The 21921-nt window shown below is 40.5% G+C and overlaps 1 protein-coding gene across 5 annotated transcripts in view; it reads left to right on the top strand.

The window, feature by feature from the left end:
- Positions 1-21921, top strand: part of SAP130 (Sin3A associated protein 130) — an 89534-nt gene that overhangs the window by 51712 nt on the left and 15901 nt on the right. For all 5 annotated transcript variants that reach the window (XM_069473888.1, XM_069473905.1, XM_069473879.1 and 2 more), the window contains one exon: positions 17446-17804. In XM_069473888.1, the coding sequence (XP_069329989.1) occupies positions 17446-17804 (359 nt within the window). The remainder of the gene's footprint in view (positions 1-17445; positions 17805-21921) is intronic.

The raw sequence follows: 21921 nt of genomic DNA, 5'->3' as shown, positions 1-21921 counted from the left end.
ACCATTTTCTTTTAGTGTGGCAACCAACTTCAACACTTTGGCATTGAACGATTACGTTTTTTTATTACTGTCTTCAATCCAAAGTAGAAGTAAACATTCCATTTCTGCGATAAATGGATTTCTATTCTTAGTGCAGTTTAAACTAAAAGATGATATTAAAGTGACTCTACCTTCTTTTTTATATTTATTGGATTTTTTTCAATATGGTTCATACCACAGCTGTGTATAAGCCTAGGTTTCATTTTTTTCTTCCCTTTCTTGGGCCATTTTCAAATCCAGTCACATACAGTTTTTGCTTCTAGCATTATCACTTTTTGGTTTTTTGCTGCATTTTCATCTTTATTGGCCAGCTCCCTCTTTTAACCTTCCATTATTGTAAAATTTCACATTGGTTTTTCAGTGGGAAACCAGAACAACACAACTACATACTTTACTGTCTTTGTGAACTGTTATTCAGATATGCAGTGACTGATCACCGGCAGACTTCAAAAGAAGTGGTGATTGGTCACTTGGATCATGCTGCACATCTATCAATTATATAAAGATTTGTGGACTGTAGAGCTAGCAGCAAAGACTGTACTTTATACTCACAGTTAGTATCCACTGGTTACTGAAATTTGAACAGTTTTGTTGAGGGACTGGCATAATATAGCTAAACATACATTCATAATGATGTTATGAAATAATTTCTGCAGTATGGGTACCAGTTCTTCTTTGGTCTCATAAAGTTCATCTATGAAACCATCTGGTCTGGGACTTTTTTTGTTGGGAGATTTTTTATTGCTGCTTCAATTTCATTACTTGATATTAGTCTATTCATGAGTTCCGTTTCTTCCTGATTGAGCCTAGGGAGTTTGTGTGTTTCCAAGAATTTGTCCATTTCCTCAGTGTTTTCAAGTTTATGTGCATAGAGATTTTTATAGTATTCAGAGATGATATTTTGTATTTCTGTAGTATCAGTTGTAATATCTTCTTTTTCATTTCTGATTGAGTTTATTAAGGACCTTTCTTTTCTGTTTCTGGTTAATGTAATGAGAGGCCTGACGATTTTGTTTATCTTTGCAAAGAACCAACTTTTCGTTTCATTAATTTTCTGTATAATTCTTTTGTTATCAATTTGATTTAGTTCTGCTCTGACCTTAGTTATTTCTTTTCTTCTCCTGGGTTTGGGATTGGTTTGCTCTTCCTTTTCCAGTTCCTTGAGATGATTCATTAGATTGTTGATTTGTGATCTTTCTGTCTTTTGGATGAAGCTATTTATGGCTATGAATTTTCCTCTTATGACTGCTTTTGCTGAATCCCACAGGTTTTGATGACTTCTGTCCCCTTTGTCATTTAGTTCGAAGAATATTTTGATTTCCATCTTAATTTCCTGCTTGACCCAATAGCTATTCAGCTGTAGGTTGTTTAATTTCCATGATATTGTGTAGTGTTAAGTGTTTCTATTGGAATTGATTTCTAATTTTATTCCACTGTGGTCTGAAAAGATATATGGTATAATTTCTGTTTTTTGAAATCTCTTGAGACATATTTTGTGGCCTACTATGTGATCAATTTTAGAGAATGTTCCGTGAGCTGGTGAGAAGAACATATATTCAGTGGTTTTGGAGTAGAATGTTCTGTAAATGTCTGTTAGGCCTATTTGTTCTAGGATTCTATTTATGTCCATCATTTCTTTGCTGATTTTCTGCTTGGAGGATCTGTCCCCTCTGTCAGTGGAGTGTTGAAGTCCCCAGCTATTATGATGCTGCTGTTTATTTTTTTTCTTTAGATCAAGTAGGGTTTGCTTTATGAATCTGTGCGCATCTATGTTAGGTACATAAATATTTATGATTGTTATATCTTCTTGTTGAATTGTTCCCTCACCATTATATAATGACCATCTTTGTCTTTCTTTACTTCTGTTGATTTGAAATCTATGTTATCTATTATGAGAATGGCTACACCAGCTTTCTTTTGGTTTCCATTTGCATGGAATATTATTTTCTATCCCTTCACCTTGAGTCTGAATGAGTCCTTATGGGTTAGATGTGTTTCCTGAGGACAGCAGATACTTGGCTAGTATTTTTTTAATCCATTCAGCCAGCTTTGAATGGGAAGTTCAAGCCATTCACATTTATTGAAAGAATAGGTAAGTGGGGTGGAATTCTGTTCATCCTGTTGAGTAGAACTTTATTGCTTTCTTTTACTTCTTGAGCCATGGTGGTATCCAGGCTCTGACCTTCAGCTTTAGGTTGATATTATACTGGTGGGTGGCCATTGTGCTGATCCATGTATAATGCAGTTCTGAGTTCTTCCTGCAGGGCAGGTCTGGTTTTGACAAATTCCCTCAGTGTTTCCTTGCCTGAGAAAGTCTTCATTTCTCCCTCATATAAGAAACTTGGCTTTGCAGGGTACAAAATTCTAGGCTGGGCATTATTCTGTTTGGAAAAAAATAAGAATGGGGTTCCAGTCCCTTCTGGCTTGTAAGGTCTCAGTTGAGAAGTCTGCAGTTAGTCTGATGGGTTTTCCTTTGTAAGTTACCTGCTGCGTTCACCTTATGACTCTCATGTTTACTTGGCCAGTCTGGTGACTGTGTGTCATGATGATTGCCTCTTTGTGACGAATCTCCCAGGGGTCCTTTGAGCTTCTTGTTTCTGGATATTTAGATTTCTAGCAAGGCCAGGGAAATTTTCCTCAATTATTCCCTCAAACAGGTTTTCCAACCCTTGTGTATTTGCTTCTTTGCCCTCAGGGATGCCTATGATTCACATGTTAGGCCTCTTCACATAATCCCATATTTCTTGTAGATTTTACGTGTTCCTCTTATTTCTCAGATCTTTCTCTCTGACTGACTTAACTCAAAGGTATTGTCTTCAAGCTCTGAAATTCTTTCTTATGCCTGATTCAGCCTATTCTTAAGGCTTTCCATGGTGTTTTGTATTTTCTTGAATGAATTTTTCATTTCCAGTTCTGTTTGATTTTTTTTTAATAATTCAATTTCCTTTGTAAATTTTTCATTCATTTCCTGCATTGTTTGTGTGGTTTCTTTGTGTTGGGTTTCTATTTTCTCTTGTATTTCATTGAGCTTCCTTATAATCCATATTTGGAATTCTTCATCTGTCATTTCAGTCTTTTCATTTTGGTTGGTATCCATTGGTGAGGACTTATTGTTTTCTTTGGGGGGGCTGTCCTTTCACTCTGATTTTTCATGTTTCTGGGGTTCTTTCGTCGATTCCCTTGCATCTGGCCTCTCGGTAGAGACTGGGGGGTGCTAGGGCCTGACTTATGGGCCTGTCTCCAGATGCCCGAAGATTGATCCCTGAGTGTGCCAGGGAGAGTGCTGGTCCTGAGTTGCCTTTGGGGTGTTCTAGCATGTTTGGTATACCTCTCGGGTTACCTCTGACCTGCTGTCTTCACCTCTTCCCAACAACGTATAATGAGTCAGATCCCCCAGCTTACTCTCAGTGGTGGTGGGTGGCATTTGTGGGCATGAATCAGCCACACCCTGTTTGCTTGAGTTGGAAGGTGCTATGATGAGCTATATTGTTGTTCTCCCTGTCACTGGTTGATGTTTGCATGATAGAGCCAGCTGCCAGGATGTTTTTATGTGTCCATGGTAGACTCTGGTCCCCCAGATAGAGGACTTAAGTACCCCAAGCTTTAGGAGGAACCCTATGGCTCCCAGGAGAGTTATTGATCTACACCACCACTGAGATGGGGGAGGAGCAAGGCAGTTTGTGGCCAGGCTGTAGGAGCCTGAAAGGCTTTGCAAAGCCTCAGCAGGGCTCAGAAGTTTCTTCTCCCAGTTGCGTGTTCTTTAAAGCCATGAGAATGGAGGGGAGTATAAACAGAGAATAGAAGTGGTGTAAGGACCATGCCTTAGGATTTAGCATCTTTAGAGATGAAGAAAATGAAAAACAAAAAAATGGGCACTCTGTTCCTATACTATGTGATGTTCCTAGGTGTGTTGGTGCCATGTAATTAGTCCTCCGCTAATGAACACTCAGGTTCTTTTCATTTATCACTGTAATAAAACTGCAGTGACTCGTTGTTTCTGTATCATTGAGCCGCTTTGCAGTCATTTCTTTGGGATATGTTTCTGGAAATAGTATTACTGGATCAGAGTAAATGTGCAGTTTAAATTCTGGTTTCTCATCACTGTACCTGTTTATATCCTCATGAAATATGGGTTCTCATTCTCTCCACATTCTTGGCCAACACTAGAAATTAAGTTTTCAAAATGTAATGCATTCTTTTTCATTGTTTAAAATCTGTTTTTTTCTTTTTTCAAAAAGTAACATGGACTTGGATTTTTTTTTTCTTTTTTTTGGAGACAGAGTCTCATTCTGTTGCCCGGGCTAGAGTGAGTGCCGTGGCGTCAGCCTAGCTCACAGCAATCTCAAACTCCTAGGCTTAAGCAATCCTACTGCCCCAGCCTCCCAAGTAGCTGGGACTACAGGCATGCGCCACCATCCCAGCTAATTTTTTCTATGTATATTTTTAGTTGGCCAGATAATTTCTTTCTATTTTTAGTAGAGACTGGAGTCTCACTCTTGCTCAGGCTGGTTTTGAACTCCTGACCTCGAGCGATCCACCCGTCTTGGCCTCCCAGAGTGCTAGGATTACAGGGGTGAGCCACCGTGCCCGGCCTGGACTTGGTTTTAAAGCATTAGGCCCGAAGGGGACGAGCACGCCACAAAGTACAAAAGTCCATCCTTGTGAGCAAAGCAGGTATGGAAACTGGAGTGAGCAGCAGCTATTTGTAGAATCCTTCTTGGAGTTAGTATGATTCACAGACGTTGGGAAAGTAGAGCCCCACACAGGCACCCAGACTGGCCTTATGCATAGTCACTCTGTTTTGTTTTGGGTTTTTTTTTTTTTTTTTTTTTTTTGAGACAGAGTCTTACTCTGTTGCTGGGACTAGAGTGCCGTGGCATCAGCCTAGCTCACAGCAACCTCAAACTCCTGGGCTTAAGTGATCCTCCTGCCTCAGCCTCCCGAGTAGCTGGAACTACAGGCATGTGCCACCATGCCCAGCTAATTTTTCTATATATATGTATATTTATTTTTTTTTTAGCTGTCCATACAATTTCTTTCTATTTTTAGTAGAGATGGGGTCCTGCTCTTGCTCAGGCTGGTCTTGAACTCCTGAGCTCAAATGATCCACCCGCCTCGGCCTCCCAGAGTGCTAGGATTACAGGCGTGAGCCACCGCGCCCGGCCAGTCACTCTGTTTTTGTGGCACCTGAAAGAAAAGAGCATTTGGATTGTGAGGAAATAACTACCTGGAAGAGCAGGCTCCCACACTCGCAAACCCAAGTAAAAGAAATCTCAGGAAAATGACATTTTTAGGAATAGCCCAACTCCATTTACTGATAAGTAATAATAAAAGGATTGATATGAAGATAACTAAAATGAAAACATAGGAAAAGAACAACAAAATAATTTGTTCACTAAGAACACTGACCATAAAAAATGTTGACAGGGGACAGATGAAATTTATAACAAAATATTCCCCCATGAGTTTAAATATCTTAATGAAATAACTACCTTTATGAAGGAAAACACAAATGAAATGCAGAGACTCCCAAAGTAAATGGTAAAACATAAAGAGATGACACGAGTTGAAAGAGCTTAGTAAAGAGCTGGAAGACACCACAGAATGAAGGCAAAATTAAATCTACATAAAACGGCATAGGTCATAGAGGATAGAAATGAAAAAGTGAACAAAATAAAAAGAGAAACAAAGATGAAAAACCATACAGGACGTACTGTTGTAAAAGTGAGATGAACCGTGTCATATCACAACATGTAAATGGCTTTGTTATAGGTTGAATTGTGTTCCCCCCGAGTTTGTATGTTGAAGTCTTAACCCCCAGTACCTCACAATGTGACCTTATTTGGAATTGGGGGCCACTGCAGATATAATTAGTTAAGATCAGGTCATACTGGAGTAGGGTGGGCCCCCAATTCAATATGATCGGCATTCTTATAAAAAGGGACAATTAGGACACAGACACATAAATGCTATGTGAGCATGAAGGCAGGGGTTGGGGTGGTGGGAAGGAACACCAAAGATTGCCAGCACACCACCAGAAGCTGGGAGAGGTATGGGATAGTTTCTTCTTCACTGCCCTCAGAATCAGCCCTGCTGACCCCTTGATCTCAGACTGCTAGCTTCCAGAACTGTGAGACAATAAACTTCTGTTGTTTAAGCCACACTGTTTGTGATACTTTGTTATGGCAGCCCTAGCAAACTAATACAGGCCTTAACTCACCTGTTGAAATAAACCTTTTTCCAGATTGAATTACAAAGCAAAACCTAACTCTTCATTGTATAGAGAGGCATGCCTAAAACAAAGTAATTGAGGAAAGTTGAAATGAAATACAGGCAGTCTCTGAGTTACAGACAACAGCATTCCGTACTTTCAAACGGGCCCCCAAGTCCCCCATAAGGATAACTTATAATTAAACAATTAAATTAATGATTCAGGAACTAGGCCACACTTGTAAACAAACCCGCGTGGTGTAAGTGGTTTGTTGGCGCAGCTTTACACTAGCTCATACTTAGAGAAGCCGCTGATAGAAACACAAGAACACTAAGAATCAGAAGATCCAGAGCCAAGAAAAAAGTTTAAACAAAAGAAGTAGCTGAAGCCTTTGGTCTCATTGAAGCAGAATTTGCTGAGTTTGAGGGGCAAGACTGTAACACTGAGCGGTTTACAGAGGTTTACCATGCAGGTAGAATGTCAACTGCTACAAGGCTACTTATGTTGAGAAAAATAAAAAGGCTGTGCACACAACCCTAGACAACTGTTTCAAGAAACCGACTTCAGTGGTGAGCTCCCCTCCTCCAGCACCAGAGTCGGACCCTGACCCTCAGCACCCGCTCCGTCCTCTCTGGCACCGTCCCCGCCGTCACCTTCCCATTGCCGTCAGCTGGCTTCCTGCCTCAAAAATGCCTTGTAGGCAAGACCTTGATGCAACATTAAGTGTGTTAACCTTTAATGTTTTTTCGAAAATTCTCCTATCTCTTGTTCTAAACTTTTTGTATGAATTTGTTTTTATGTTCTGTTTCTTTGCATTAAAAGAAAGAGCGCAATAGTAACTTATACAGTACAGGAGAATTTTTATTACAGTATTACACTGTATTACTATTACCACGTGTGAGCCATTATAGTGTTGTTTTAATTATTCTTATTACCATATATGTGCTGTTCATCAGGAATCCAATTACATACAAATCCAACCTACAGATGTTCTCAGGAACATGTCTGTAACCCATGGACCGCCTGTGTGAAGTAATGGTGGTGTGGCATGCTAAACCTGAACTTGTACTGACTCACAAGAGTAGACTGTTAGATTATCAGGAATTCTATGAGCCAGTCATTAAATATAGCCATTTAAAAAAATTACATTACTGTCTATAAACTCAAATTGTATTAAAACAAAGTAAATACTTAAAGTCATTTCCTAATTATTGTAGTGCATGTTATTATTATTATCGTGGAAATAATGTATAATGATGTGCTACTTCTCCCTTCCCAACTCCACACTTAGCGATGTAGCATTGGCAGCTTGAAAGTGGTCTTGGTCAGAGCATTTATTCCACAGAAATTGTCTTAGTGCTTCATTAACTGTTTTACTGATCATGTAAGCAGAGGTTGGAAAACTTTTTCAGTAAAGGTCCAGGTAGTAAATTATTTTCAGTTTTGTGGGTCTCTGTCATGAGTATTCGACTGTGCTGTTCTAGCAGGAAAGAGCCCTAGGCAACACGTGTTGTACACAAGCAGGTGTGGCTATGTTCCAAAAAAACTTTATTTGCAAAACACATGTTAGACTGGGATATAGTTTTTCAACCCCTGGTCTAGATTTAAGAAAGTGATGAAGAAAATGTTAATCATACAGCTTAAACTTAAAAGTATTGTCTTGTCTGTAGCTGTTAAATTGTTAAGAAGCCAAAAATTTAAGGTGCTATTCTTCACATATTCAAAAGCCATCATCTGACCCAGGGAAGAAGTCTCACATGTCGTTGTGAATTTTCCAGTTTTCCTTCTTTTATTGATTTTTAGCTCCATTCCACTGTAGTTGGAGAAGATACTTTGTGTGATTTCAGTCTTTCTAAATTTATTGAAATTTGAATTTTGACTAAACATATGATCTACCCTAGAAAATGATCCATGTGCACTTGAGAAGAATGTACATTTTGCTGTTATTGGGTGGAGTGTTTCCATACATGTCTGTTAGGTCTAGTTGGTTTAGTGTTCAAATCCTCTCTTTGCTGACCTGTCTGGATGTATTATCCATATTAAAACTGGGGTATTGAAGTCTCTTACTATTCTTGTAGGACTATCTGTTTGTCCCTTTAATTCTGTCAGTGTTTACTTCATATATTCTGGTGCTCTGTTCCTTGAAATGTAAAGGTTTATAATTGCTATATCTTTTTTTCTTTATTGTGGTAAGAACACTTAATGTGAGATCTACCCTCTTAAAAAGAAATTTCAGTGTACATTTCGGTAGTGTTGATTATAGATAGGTACAACATTGTCTAGCAAATCTAGCACTTCTTCATCTGGCTTAAGTGAAACTTTATACACTTTGATTAGTAACTCTCCATTTCTCTGTCCTCATTACCTTTTGATGAATCTTTTTTTTTTGAGACAGAGTCTCACTCTGTTGCCCAGGCTAGAGTACCATGGCGTCAGCCTAGCTCACAGCAGCCTCAAACTCCTGAGCTCAAGCGATCCTCCTGCCTAAGCTTCCCGAGTAGCTGGGACTACAGGCATGCGCCACCATGCCCGGCTAATTTTTCTATATATATTTTTAGCTGTCCATATAATTTCTTTCTATTTTTAGTAGAGGTGGGGTCTCGCTCTTGGTCAGGCTGGTCTCGAACTCCTGAGCTCAAACGATCCGCCCACCTCGGCCTCCCAGAGTGCTAGGATTACAGGCGTGAGCCACCGCGCCCAGCTTTGATGAATCTTTTATCAATATATAATGTCTTTTGTCTTGTAACAGTTTTTGATTTAAAGTCTGTTTCACCTGATGTAGATATAGACCCCTCCCCTGACTTTCTTTTGGTTACTGTTTGCATGAATATCTTTTTCCATCCTTTCATTTTTGTGTGTTATTGAAGCTAATTTTGTATCAATTTAAACTAGATTGAAATAAATTTAGGATGTTAATTGTAATCCCATGGTAACCAATAAAAAAATACCACTCAAAAAAGATAATGCCATCCGAGGACTTAAATTACTTAAATATTTTTCGAAAAGATATATCAAGCAAAGACAAATTGAAATCCTTATTATCAGAAAAGGTAGAACTCAGCTTAAAAACAAAGCACAAGTGGCACTTTATAATGCTGAAAAATCTAATTTACAACAAAGATTTAACAGTTAAGAATATCTGTGTAGCCCAATAATCTAACATCAAGATTCATAAAGCAGAATTTACGAGAAGTACAAGGAGCGTTTAAAAGAACAGATTCGGAGCAAAATAGGTTTAATTCAGTTTCAGGCCACATCAGTTCAAATAGACAACAAATAAATAAGGATATAATAAATCTAAATAATATTAAGGTAGACTTAATATTATTAAATTCAGTGCATTAATTACACCTTCTCTGGTGCCCAGGGAACATGTATACGGGTAATTTGTTTTTATGCACAAGGAAAATCTAAACAAATCCCAGAAAATAATTTCTGATCTCAATGTAGTCAAACTAGAAGTAGTAATGAAAGCAGAAAACGGAAAGCCCTATTTACCCATTGTTAAATGCTCTGAAACAACAGTCAAAAAGAAAGTATAAATGAAAATCGCAATATATCTAAAACATGCTGTAATGAAAGCATTACATGTCAGTATCAGTGGACTGCAACTAAAGCAGTATTCAGAAGAAAATTCATAGCCTTAAATATTTTTATGTCAATTAAAAAATATTGAAAATTAATTTTCAGGCTAAAAAAGAGAACAAAAAATAAAGGAATAAATGGAAATAATAAATATAAAAGCAAAAATTAATGGTCTAGAAAACAGATTAGCAGAAATGCAATCAAGATAAACAGTACAAAAGCACAAGTAAGGCTGAGTGCAGCGGCTCATGCCTATAATCCCAGCACTTTGGGAGGCATAGGCAGGAGAATTGCTTGAACCCAGTAGTTGGAGATCAGCCTGAGCAACATGGTGAGACCCCATCTCTACAAAAATAATTTTTAAATTATCCAGGCATAGTGGCGTGCACCTGTAGTCCCAGCTGCTTGGGAGGCTGAGTTCAGAGGATCACTTGAGCCCAGTAGTTTGAGGCTATGATCATGCCATTGTACTCGGCTTGGGTGACAGAGTGAGGCCTTGTCCCTTAAAAAAATGAAAATAGGCCAGGCGTGGTGGCTCACGCCTGTAATCCTAGCACTCTGGGAGGCCGAGGTGGGCGGATCGTTTGAGCTCAGGAGTTCGAGACCAGCCTGAGCAAGAGCGAGACCCCATCTCTACTAAAAAATAGAAAGAAATTATACAGACAGCTAAATATATATATAGAAAAAATTAGCCGGGCATGGTGGCGCATGCCTGTAGTCCCAGCTACTCGGGAGGCTGAGGCAGTAGGATTGCTCGAGCCCAGGAGTTTGAGGTTGCTGTGAGCTAGGCTGACGCCACGGCACTCACGCTAGCCTGGGCAACAGAGTGAGACTCTGTCTCAAAAAAAATAAAATAAAATAAAATAAACAAATTATAAAATGGCAGAAAAATTTTAGGTTGGATATCGTTGTTCCTTAGAAATACTAAGGTATTACTCTGTTGTCTTCTACATTTTGTTGTTGCTCTTGAAAAGCCTGATATCATTTTGAATCCTGATTTCTAAAGTTTCTTTCTGAAAGCTTTAATGATCTTTGTTCCCAATGGTCAGAAATTTCACAGTAAAATTTGGGTTCATCTTTTTTTTAATGTGCTGGATACTCAGTGGGCTTTTTGATCTAAAAACTCCTGGTCAGTACAGGGAAGTCTTGATATAGTATTTTTTTTATAATTTGTTCCATACTACTCAATTTCCATCTCATCCCTTTTTTGTGGGGTTTCTCCAATTTGTCAGATAAACTTTGGAATGACTTTCAATTTTTTAATCTTTTCTCTCCCATCTACCATTTCTTTGTCCCATATTTTTTCTTTTTACGTGATATCTTCAAGTCTTCTCTTTTTAACTTAATATGAAAATCTGTAAATGTAGAGAATTAGAGAAAATAATGCTAATCAAATAGATTTAACTGTTTTAATATTTTGCCTTATTTTATCTTTTTGACACTATTAAATCACAGAATTTCACTTTTAAATATCCATCTACATTTTGGCAATTTAATTATGATGTCTCTATGTGTGGATTTCTTTTTAGTACCCTATGTGGAGTTCATTAAATTTTGGGGTATGTGGGTTAATGTTTTTCATCAAATTGGTGGCATTTGCTGCCATTATTTCTTCTAATGTTCTTTCTACCCATTTCTCTCTATCCTTTCCTTCTGGAATTCCACTTATGTGAATATTGGTATGCTTAAGGGTATCCTACCTGTCTCTGAGGCTCTGTTTATTTTTCCTCACAGTTTTGTTTTTGTTTCTGAGACAGAATCCTCTCCATTGACACATCTTCAAGGTCACTGATTCTTTGTTATGCCTGCTCGAATATGCAGCTCAGCCCTTCTGGTGTTTCCCCCCCCCCCTTTTAGCATTTATACTTTTGAACTACAAAATTTCTGTTTGGACCTTTTTATAATTTCTGCCTTTTAATTGATATTCTCAATTTGCTGAGAGTAAGGGGTGGAGAACCAACAGCCTTGGGGCCACATGTGGCTTTCTGGATCCTTCAGTGCAGCCTTTTGACTGAATCCAAACTTTACAGAACAAATCCTTTTATTAAGGGGGGTGTAGCAGAGAAAGGTGAAGTTTTCCTTGCCTCTTTTGGTGCTTAAAAAAGACCAATCTCGAAATCAGAAGGCTGCAGGTTCCCCACCCATTTCCCACCCTCCCCAGGGTTTGTTCTTGCTGCCACTTGTTGTATTGTTAGTTGAGTGAATTTTGTGAAGTAATTTTGTGAAGTAATTTTGTCCAATCTGCGTCTTTGTCTCATATGACCATTGAATTCTCTTTTGGGTTAACTTAATGGTCAACTCCCTGTAATATTCTGAAATTTAAAAAATTAATTAAAAATAAATACATACATACATATATACCTACATATTTAGGTCAGGCGTGGTGGCTCACGCCTGTAATCCTAGCACTCTGGGAGGCCAAGGCGGGAAGATCCCTTGAGGTTAGGAGTTTGAGGTTGCTGTGAGCTAGACTGATGCCGCGGCACTCTAGCCCAGGCAACAGAGCAAGACTCTGTCTCCAAAAAATAACTAAATAAATATTTAAATAAGAAATGAAAGGAAAAAGAAAGAAAGCTAGAGTGCCTGTCTCCTGGTCTCTGAGAGAGGGTAGGAGCCTAACTTCAGTGAGGGGCAGTTAGCAAACACAGATGGCCTAAGCACACTGAATAACCTTCCCCTTAATATACTCCAGTACTTTTTTAACACACCCCATGTTTAAAAATCATTCCACCTTTTGTTTCAGTAGAGTTAAATTCATTCTCACTCCCCAATTACAACAGCCCTGAATAAAGTTTTCCTTGCTTTAAAAAAAAAAAAACTAATGAATCAACAGAGATTTCTTCAAATGCCTAGAGCCAGTAAATCTCCTTGCATTTGCCAAGGGCCTCTGTTTGTGTCTTGGGGTGCTCTCTTCCTTCAGATTGGAGGAGGGAAATAAAAAATAATAAATAGGAGAAAGAAAAATTAAAAGAAAAAAAATGCTCTGGCAGGCAGTTCACAACTCTGCCTTATCCTTCACTTTCTACTTATGTAGAGCCTCAAGGTCAGCCAAAGGTTAGAGCTTAGGGCCTTCTTGGTTCTTGCCTGGCCACGTACACAGCCCTGGGCATGCGTACAGTCCTAGGGTATATGTCGTTTCTGGGTTGTCAGAAATGTGCCAGAGCTTTCAAAGCCCCTGTGGATATTTCCTTCCTCTGCCTTTCTTTGTAGCTTTTTGGGAAGCCTGCTGTTTGCCCCAACCACTACAATATTCTCAGTCAGCTGTTCGTCAGTTACCTCTAATTTTTTTCAACAAATACACCTTGGGGAAAACAGTGTTTACACTAGACAGACTCCAAGTCAGGGCAAATAAAGACAGTCTTGCCTGTGGGTTCTTCCAGGCTACAACCAGATGAGTCGTGTAATGACAATGTCCTGCGGATGAGGGTTCGAAAAGGGCTCCAGCCCCTCTGCTCGCTCAGGCTGCTGGTTTTCACTGTGAACGTGGACTGGTGGCTTGAAAGCCTCTGCCAAGCTAGAGGAATAGAAATGGAGCAAATTAAAGCACCATGAAATTTGCTGTTCTTGCCTAGATTCAGCCAGTTTTCTTGAATAATTTTGCCAGATTACTGAAAGCGTTTTTTTTTTGTTTTTTTTTTTTTTTTTTTTTTTACTTCTGGAGTTCTGAAGAAATTGATTCTGCCTTTTTTGTGTGTGTGTGCTAGTTTTTTGATTGTCATTCCTGTTACGGAGGAGAGTATTTTCAGAGACTCTTACTCCCACATTTTTGCTGATGTCTCTATTGTTTTGTGTGTTTGTTTTTTGAGACAGAGTCTCTATTGCCCTGGGCACAGTGCAGTGGCATCATCATATGATATAGCTCACTGCAACCTCAAACTCGTGACCTCAAGCAATCCTCTTGCCTCAGCTGGGACTAAGGCTCACACCATCATGCCCGGCTGATTTTTCTGTTTTTAGTAGAAATGGGTTTCACATTCCTGAGTTCAAGCAATTCTCCCACCTCAGCCTCCCAGAATGCTAGGATTACAGGCATCAGCCACCACGCCCGGCCTTAATTGACTGTTTATTTTTTCTTTAATCCCAGAAAAATACTTATCCCACTGACCACTATTTTTTAAATATTTATTTTGAAATAATTTAAGACTAACAAGAAGTTGCAAAAATAATACAAAGAAGCCAGGTGCGGTGGCTCACACCTGTAATCCTAGCACTCTGGGAGGCCAAGGCGGGTGGATCGTTTGAGCTCAGGAGTTCGAGACCAGCCTGAGCAAGAGTGAGACCCCGTCTCTACTAAAAATAGAAAGAAATTAGCTGGACAACTAAAAAAATATGTAGAAAAAATTAGCTGGGCATGGTGGCACATGCCTGTAGTCCCAGCTACTTGGGAGGCTGAGGCAGAAGGATTACTTAAGCCCAGGAGTTCCAAGGTTGCTGTGAGCTAGGCTAACGCCACGATACTCACTCTAGCCCGGGCAACAGAGTGAGACTCTGTCTCAAAAAAATAAAAAATAAAAAATACAAAGAATTTACATGTACCCTAACTTTGTTACCTAGTGATTACATCTTGTATAACTCTAGTACATTTTCAAAAAGAAAAAAATTGACATTGGTTCAATACTACTTACTTAACTACAGACCTTATTAGGATGTCACTGGTTGTTTTTTTTTTTTTTTTTTTTTGAGACAGAGTCTCACTCTGTTGCCTGGGCTAGAGTGAGTGCCGTGGCGTCAGTCTAGCTCACAGCAACCTCAAACTCCTGGGCTCAAGCAATCCTACTGCCTCAGCCTCCCGAGTAGCTGGGACTACAGGCATGCGCCACCATGCCCAGCTAATTTTTTGTATATATATATTTTAGTTGTCCATATAATTTCTTTCTATTTTTAATAGAGACGGGGTCTCACTCTTGCTCAGGCTGGTCTCGAACTCCTGACCTTGAGCGATCCACCCGCCTCGGCCTCCCAGAGTGCTAGGATTACAGGCGTGAGCCACCGCGCCTGGCCAATGTCACTGGTTTTTATATGTACTTTTTGAGATAGAGGAGGATGTATAATATTTCGAAATTTTATCACACGTATAGATTTGTGTAGCTATTACCATAATCAGAATAAAGAACAAGACAAGCCCTCATTTATAAATCACACCCTTTCCCCAGCCCTAACCCTTTTCCACTTAGCTGTTTTCCATCACTATAATTTTGTCATTTTGAGTTTGATATAAACGGAATCATATACATAAAAAACTGCATATGCATGATATATTTGATATACAATAATCTAATTATATTGACCTAACTCAGCACTTTTGAGATCCACCCAAGTTATAGTGTGTATCAACAATTTGTTCTTTTTTGGTTGGTTAGTATGGATGTGCCAGAATATATCCATTTGTTTATCGATGTTATGCTGGGGTTGTTTCTAGTTTGGGGCTGTTGCAGATACAGTTGCTATGGACATTTGTATACAGCATTCTTGGTAGGCATACATTTTTATTTTTCTAGGATAAAAATCCCAAGTGCGCAATTGCTGGTCTGAGACTATAGGAGTAAAAACCAAAGTGTTTTTCTATTCTCTCACTTAACAACAGAGAAACAACTGTGACCTCTGGTCACCAAGAATTCTGTGAGAAATTCTCTCCACCAGCAACCAACCAATCAGTTCTGCATCAGACACCTGCTGAGTGTCCTCTACTCCAACCCTGACACTATCTACTTGGAGATGGCGTCAGATCTCATGGGCTGAGGGCTTGTTCCCACAAGACATGCCCCAACATCCGATGCCAGTCACAAGCCCCGGGTGGTTTTCTTTCTTTTTTTTTTTTTTTTTTTTTTGAGACAGAGTCTCAGTCTGTTGCTCAGGCTAGAGTGAATGCCGTGGCGTCAGCCTAGCTCACAGCAACCTCAAACTCCTGAGCTCAAGCGATCCTCCTGTCTCAGCCTCCCGAGTAGCTGGGACTACAGGCATGCACCACCATGCCCGTCTAATTTTTTTTCTATATATATTTTTAGCTGTCCATATAATTTCTTTCTATTTTTAGTAGAGATGGAGTCTCGCTCTTGCTCAGGCTGGTCTCGAACTCCTGAGCTCAAACGATCTGCCCACCTCGGCCTCCCAGAGTGCTAGGATTACAGGCGTGAGCCACCGCGCCCGGCCCCGGGTGGTTTTCTCTGTGCTTCTGACTGGCTGGCTGTAAATCAGGATTTCCGTGACCCCCAACTTGACTTGTACTACAGGACATTGCAGAGGCTACAGATGAAGAGATGCCTAGGGCAAGGTACAGAGGAATTGGCGCCGAGCTTCTGTGCCCTGTCTGGGCATGCCACCCTCCAAGAACCTTTATGTGTTCAGCTATCTGGAAGCTCCTGAACCCAGTCATTTCGGGGTTTTATGGAAGTTCATCACGCAGGCATAAATCAGCGATCCCTCACCTTTTTGGCACCAAGGATTGGTTTCATGGAAGAAATTTTTCCACAGACCAGGGTTGGGGGGAGTTAAGGTTTTGGATGATTCAAGCATATTACATTTATTGTGCAGTCAAACCTCTCTGCTAGTGATAATCTGTATTTGCAGCCACTCCCCAGGGCTAGCGTCACCGCCTCAGCTCCACCTCAGATCATCAGGCATTAGGTTTGCATGAGGAGCCGCAACCTGGATCCCTCGCACTCACAGTTTACAGTAGGGTTCGCGCTCCTATGAGACTAATGCCACCCCCGATCTGACAGGAGGCGGAGCTCAGGCGGTGATGCCAGCGATGGGGAGCGGCTATAAATACACATGAAGCTTTGCTCGCTTGCCCACCGCTCACCTCCTGCTGTGCAGCCTGGTTCCTAACAGGCCATGGACTGGTACCGGTCCTCAGCCTCAGGTGTTGGGTACTACAGGATTAAATCATTGGCCATTAGTGATTGCCTCAACTTTCAACCCCTCTCCCCTCTCAACTACAGTTAAAAACCAACAACAACTCCTCTAAAGATAACACATGTATTAAGGAATTCTAGGAGAAGAAGTACATAATGTAATGAAAATTGGTTGTCCTACAATGATGTGACTAAGTGATCTCTTTAAATAAAATGTTTTCTTTCTTCCTTTTTTTTTTTTTTGAGGCAGAGTCTCACTCCATTGCCCTGAATAGAGTACCATGGCATCGTGATAGCTCACAGCAACCTCAAACCCCTGGGCTCAAACGATCCTCCTGCCTCAACTCCCAAGTAGCTGGAACTACAGGCACATACCACGATGCCTGGCTAATATTTCTATTTTAGTAGAGACAGGGTCTCAAACTCCTAAGCTCAAGTGATCCTCCCGCCTGGGCCTCACAGAGTGCTAGGATTACAGGCGTGAGCCACTGCGCCCAGGCCTAAAATGTTGTTTTCTAAGTTAATTTTATTACTGTTTATAAAAACTTGATGCAGGTAGGGCATACACAATGTTTTAAAAACCTGAATTTCCTTTAAAAGTTACCTTAATGTTGAACTTTTAAGATCAAGGAATAGAGTGTCAGTTATGCTATGTGTTGTACAAAAATAATTGGGCAAAGATACTCTTCATCTGAGATGTAGCGGGTTAACGCAGTTTTCTCTCATTTGTTAAAGTGGTTTGCTTTTGTGTTGCAGTGCCAAACCCAAGCCCGAAATCCACGTGTCTATGGCCCCTCCGGTCACTATGTCTATGGAGACTGTATCCAGTCAAAGTAACGATCAGCCTACCATTGCTGTCCCTCCAACTGCCCAGCAGCCTCCACCAGCCATTCCAACCATGATTGCAGCAGCCAGTCCCCCGTCACAGCCAGCCGTTGCCCTCTCAACCATTCCTGGAGCAGTCCCCGTCACTCCACCCATCACCACAATTGCAGCTGCACCACCACCGTCAGCCACTGTGGGTGGCAGTCTCTCCTCTGTCTTGGGTCCTCCTGTACCTGAGATTAAAGTAAAAGAAGAAGTAGAACCAATGGACATCATGAGGCCGGTTTCTGGTAAGTTCCTTCCCAGAACACTCTGCATTGGCAGACACTGCTGCCCTTTTCCTAACTCCGCTCGAGAGTCGTCCTTCCTGACTCCTGTCTGACCTCTGCCAGGAAGCCAGACTCCCTGATGCCCATTTTAGATGTTGCATTTCAGTAATTTTTAATAAATGGACGAAAGCATTAAACTCTTTGTGAAGGATTTTGGTACTTTAAGATGGGAGTCTGCCAACCCCGTCATTTGCTGGCTAATTAATAAACTTCTCTTTCCTTCTCAAAAAAATAAAAATAAACTCCCTGTGAAAACAAAAACCATGTTGCTGTACTTTGGTAATTAAGTTTAATTTCTGGCCAAAATCATGAAAAAGATGACTATCTCCCCATAGATATCCTTCAATATAGCTTCCTTGTCTTCATTAAGAAAATACAACCATGTAAAATGGGTCACAATATGGTGATAGCAAAGTACTATTTATTTGCAGTTTATTCCCTGCCAATTTTTGTTGCTTTGTTATGCAATAAAGATTCATGTTGCTGGCCGGGCACGGTGGCTCACGCCTGTAATCCTAGCTCTCTGGGAGGCCGAGGTGGGCGGATTGTTTGAGCTCAGGAGTTCGAGACCAGCTCTGAGCAAGAGCGAGACCCCATCTCTACTAAAAATAGAAAGAAATTATATGGACAGCTAAAAATATATATAGAAAAAATTAGCCGGGCATGGTGGTGCATGCCTGTAGTCCTAGCTACTCGGGAGGCTGAGACAGGAGGATCGCTTGAGCCCAGGAGTTTGAGGTTGCTGTGAGCTAGGCTGACGCCACGGCACTCACTCTAGCCTGGGCAACAGAGTGAGACTCTGTCTCAAAAAAAAAAAAAAAAAAGATTCATGTTGCTGATAAACTTATATGCGATTAGTAAAATCTTTAAACTGTTCATTACCCCTTTTCCCTCTTCATCTTTTTTTTTTTTTTTTTTTGAGACAGAGTCTCGCTCTGCCCGGGCCAGAATGCCGTGGCGTCAGCCTAGCTCACAGCAGCATCAAACTCCTGGGCTGAAGTGATCCTCCCACCTCAGCCTCCCAAGTAGCTGGGACTACAGGCATGTGCCACCATGCCTGGCTGATTTTTTCTATATATATTTTTAGTTGGCCAGATAATTTCTTTCTATTTTTAGTAGGGACGGGGTCTCGCTCTTGCTCAGGCTGGTCTCGAACTCCTGACCTCGAGTGATCCTCCCGCCTCAGCCTCCCAGAGTGCTAGGATTACAGGCGTGAGCCACAGCGCCCGGCCTTCACTCTTCATCTTAACTCTAAACTTCCAGTTTGTGAAAGTCAAATCACTCTGTAGGTTTCCTTTTTTGTTATTTTGTTTGGGTTTTGTTTTTTCTAATAATTTATTATGGAATCTTACTTTTCCTGACTATACAAGTAACATATTCAGTGTATGAAATTTATGAAATATAGGCAAATCCAAAGTGGAAATCAAGTTATTTTGTGCTCCAGTTACCCACTGGTATTACCTGCCATTTCAGTGTGAAAGCCTGTATTTCTTTTTTTTTTTTTTTTCTTTTTCTTTTTTTTTTTTTTTTATTTTATTTTACAGAATCAAAGAGTCTAACAGTATATCTTGTTAGATACAGTATGTCCTCATAATGTATACATTATTTCTTGTACAATGATATGAAATAATATGGGAAATATTCATGATAAATTATTAAGTGAACAGTGCAAGTTAAAAACAATAGTTTCATATTTTTTTCCCCACCCCCCCTTTCCCGAGTCAGCACCTTCAAATGTTACCACTCCCCAAACGGTGCGCAATGCACTCATTGTGTAGGCATACCCCCATCCCCTCCCCCACCCCCCACCTCAGTCTAATGTCCAATTGGTGTCGTTTCCAGATTTGTATTTAGGTGATGATCAAGGAAACCAATTTTCTGGTGAGTACATGTGATGCTTGTTTTTCCATTCTTGGGATACTTCACTTAATATAATGGGTTCCAACTCTCTCCAGGAGAACCATAGAGATGTTGTATCTTCATCATTCCTTATAGCTGAGTAGTATTCCATGGTATACATATACCACAGTTTACTAATCCAATCATGTATTGATGGGCATTTGGGTTGTTTCCACATCTTTGCTATTGTGAATTGTGCTGCTATAAACATTTGGGTACACGTGCCTTTGTTACAGAATGACCTTTTTTCCTTTGGGTATATGCCCAGTAATGGGATTGCTGGGTCAAATGGCAGGTCTACTTGAATCTGTTTAAGATACCTCCATAATGCTTTCCACAGAGGTTGCACTAGTTTGCAGTCCCACCAGCAGTGTATTAGTGTTCCTGTCTCTCCACACCCACGCCAACATGTGTTGTTTTGGGTTTTTTTGATAAAGGCCATTCTCACTGGGGTTAAGTGATATCTCATTGTGGTTTTGATTTGCATTTCCCTGATGATTAGAGATGTTGAACACTTTTTCATATGTTTGTTAGCCATTTTTATATCTTCTTTTGAAAAATTTCTATTCATGTCCTTTGCCCACTTTTTGATAGGGTTGCTTGATTTTTTCTTGCTGATTTTCCTGAGTTCTAAATAGATTCTTGTTATCAGTCCTTTATCTGATGTGTAGTATGCAAAAATTTTTTCCCATTCTGTAGGTGGTCTGTTTATTCTCTGGACTGTTTCTTTGGCTGTGCAGAAGTGAAAGCCTGTATTTCCCATGTCGCATGTTGAGTAAGAGGTGTGATTTTGTGCTGTGTTTATAGTTTTTTACACCTGCTATTTATTTATCTATTTATTATGTCAAGACGTAACTTTCCATGGGTATACTTAGTCTTGACACCTTTTTTCAAAGATGCCATGGATAAATTGAGAAGGAGAAATTGCATGTGCGCAAGTTAGCTGTTCATCTGCTCACTGTTTGCACAGTTCTCCTTGCTGCTCTGTGCTAGGAAGCTGTCAGTAATCCTGCCTCAGCCTGTGGGCTCTATCCCAGGGTTTGTTCTGGGCACTGACAATACAACCTTGTAGAAAACAAGTGCATCGTTTTGTTGGTCGGTTTGTTTTGTTTTAAAAATGTGTTGATTGTAATGGTTCCTTTTTTTTTGGAGACAGAGTCTCGCTCTGTCACCTGGGCTAGAGTGCCGTGGTGTCAGCCTAGCTCACAGAAACCTCAAACTCCTGGGCTCAAGTGATCCTCCTGCCTCAGCCTCCCAAGTAGCACACCACGACGCCTGGCTAATTTTTTCTATTTTTAGTAGAGACGGGGTCTCGCTCTTGCTCAGGCTGGTCTTGAACTCCTGAGCTCAGGCATTCCTCCCATCTTGGCCTCCGAAAGTACTAGGGTTACAGGTGTGAGCCACTGCACCCAGCCAAAACAAGTGCACCTTCATCCTCTTAGATCCCACATTCTAGTGAGGGAGACAAACAATAAAAAGATAAATAAATTATATATATGTTTACGGGATAAGTGCTCTGGAGAAAAACAAAGTGGGGACAAAATATAAGGGAAAGTTGGGGCTGAGGCCAAAATTGTAAAGAGGGTTTTAAGAGAAAGCCTCACTGAGTAGGTGCCCTTTGGTTGAGACATTAAAGAGATGAAGTGCTGGCCATGAGTATATCTAGCAATAGAGTATTCCAGGCCAAGACTTTTGCAGTAAGTGCAAAAGTCGAGATAGGAGTATGCCCAGTGGGCTCAAAACATAGGAAAGAGCCAGAGGTCACTGGAACTTAGAAGTAAGTGAGGGGGAATGGTAGACTACAGGGTCAGAGAAATAGAGTCGTGGTTGAGCAGGGCCTGGGGGTCATTGTAAGGACTCTGGCTTTGCTGGGGTTGGCAGGGAGCTGATAGAGGGATTCAGCAGACTGCCCTGAGCTCACTTAGGATTGAAGCAGAACACTGGCTGCTGGGTAGAGAACAGACTATGGGAGCAAGGATAGAATCAAGGAGACTTGTCTGTCAGCTTTTGCGTTGATTTCAGGAAACACTGGGGGCTCAGCCAGGATAGTAGCAGTGGAAGTGGTACGAGGTGGTAGAGTACTGGATATATTTTTTAAGGTAAAGCTAAAAGGATTTCTTTAAAAATAGATGTTGAGTGTAAGTTAAGAGTATCCGGGGCTACTCCAGGGTTTTTGCCC

The sequence above is a fragment of the Eulemur rufifrons genome, chromosome 1 (assembly GCF_041146395.1).
Source record: "Eulemur rufifrons isolate Redbay chromosome 1, OSU_ERuf_1, whole genome shotgun sequence".
Classification (NCBI taxonomy): Eukaryota; Metazoa; Chordata; class Mammalia; order Primates; family Lemuridae; genus Eulemur; species Eulemur rufifrons.
Note: the sequence above shows the minus strand (reverse complement) of the source record. Positions and strands in the feature narration are given on the sequence as shown.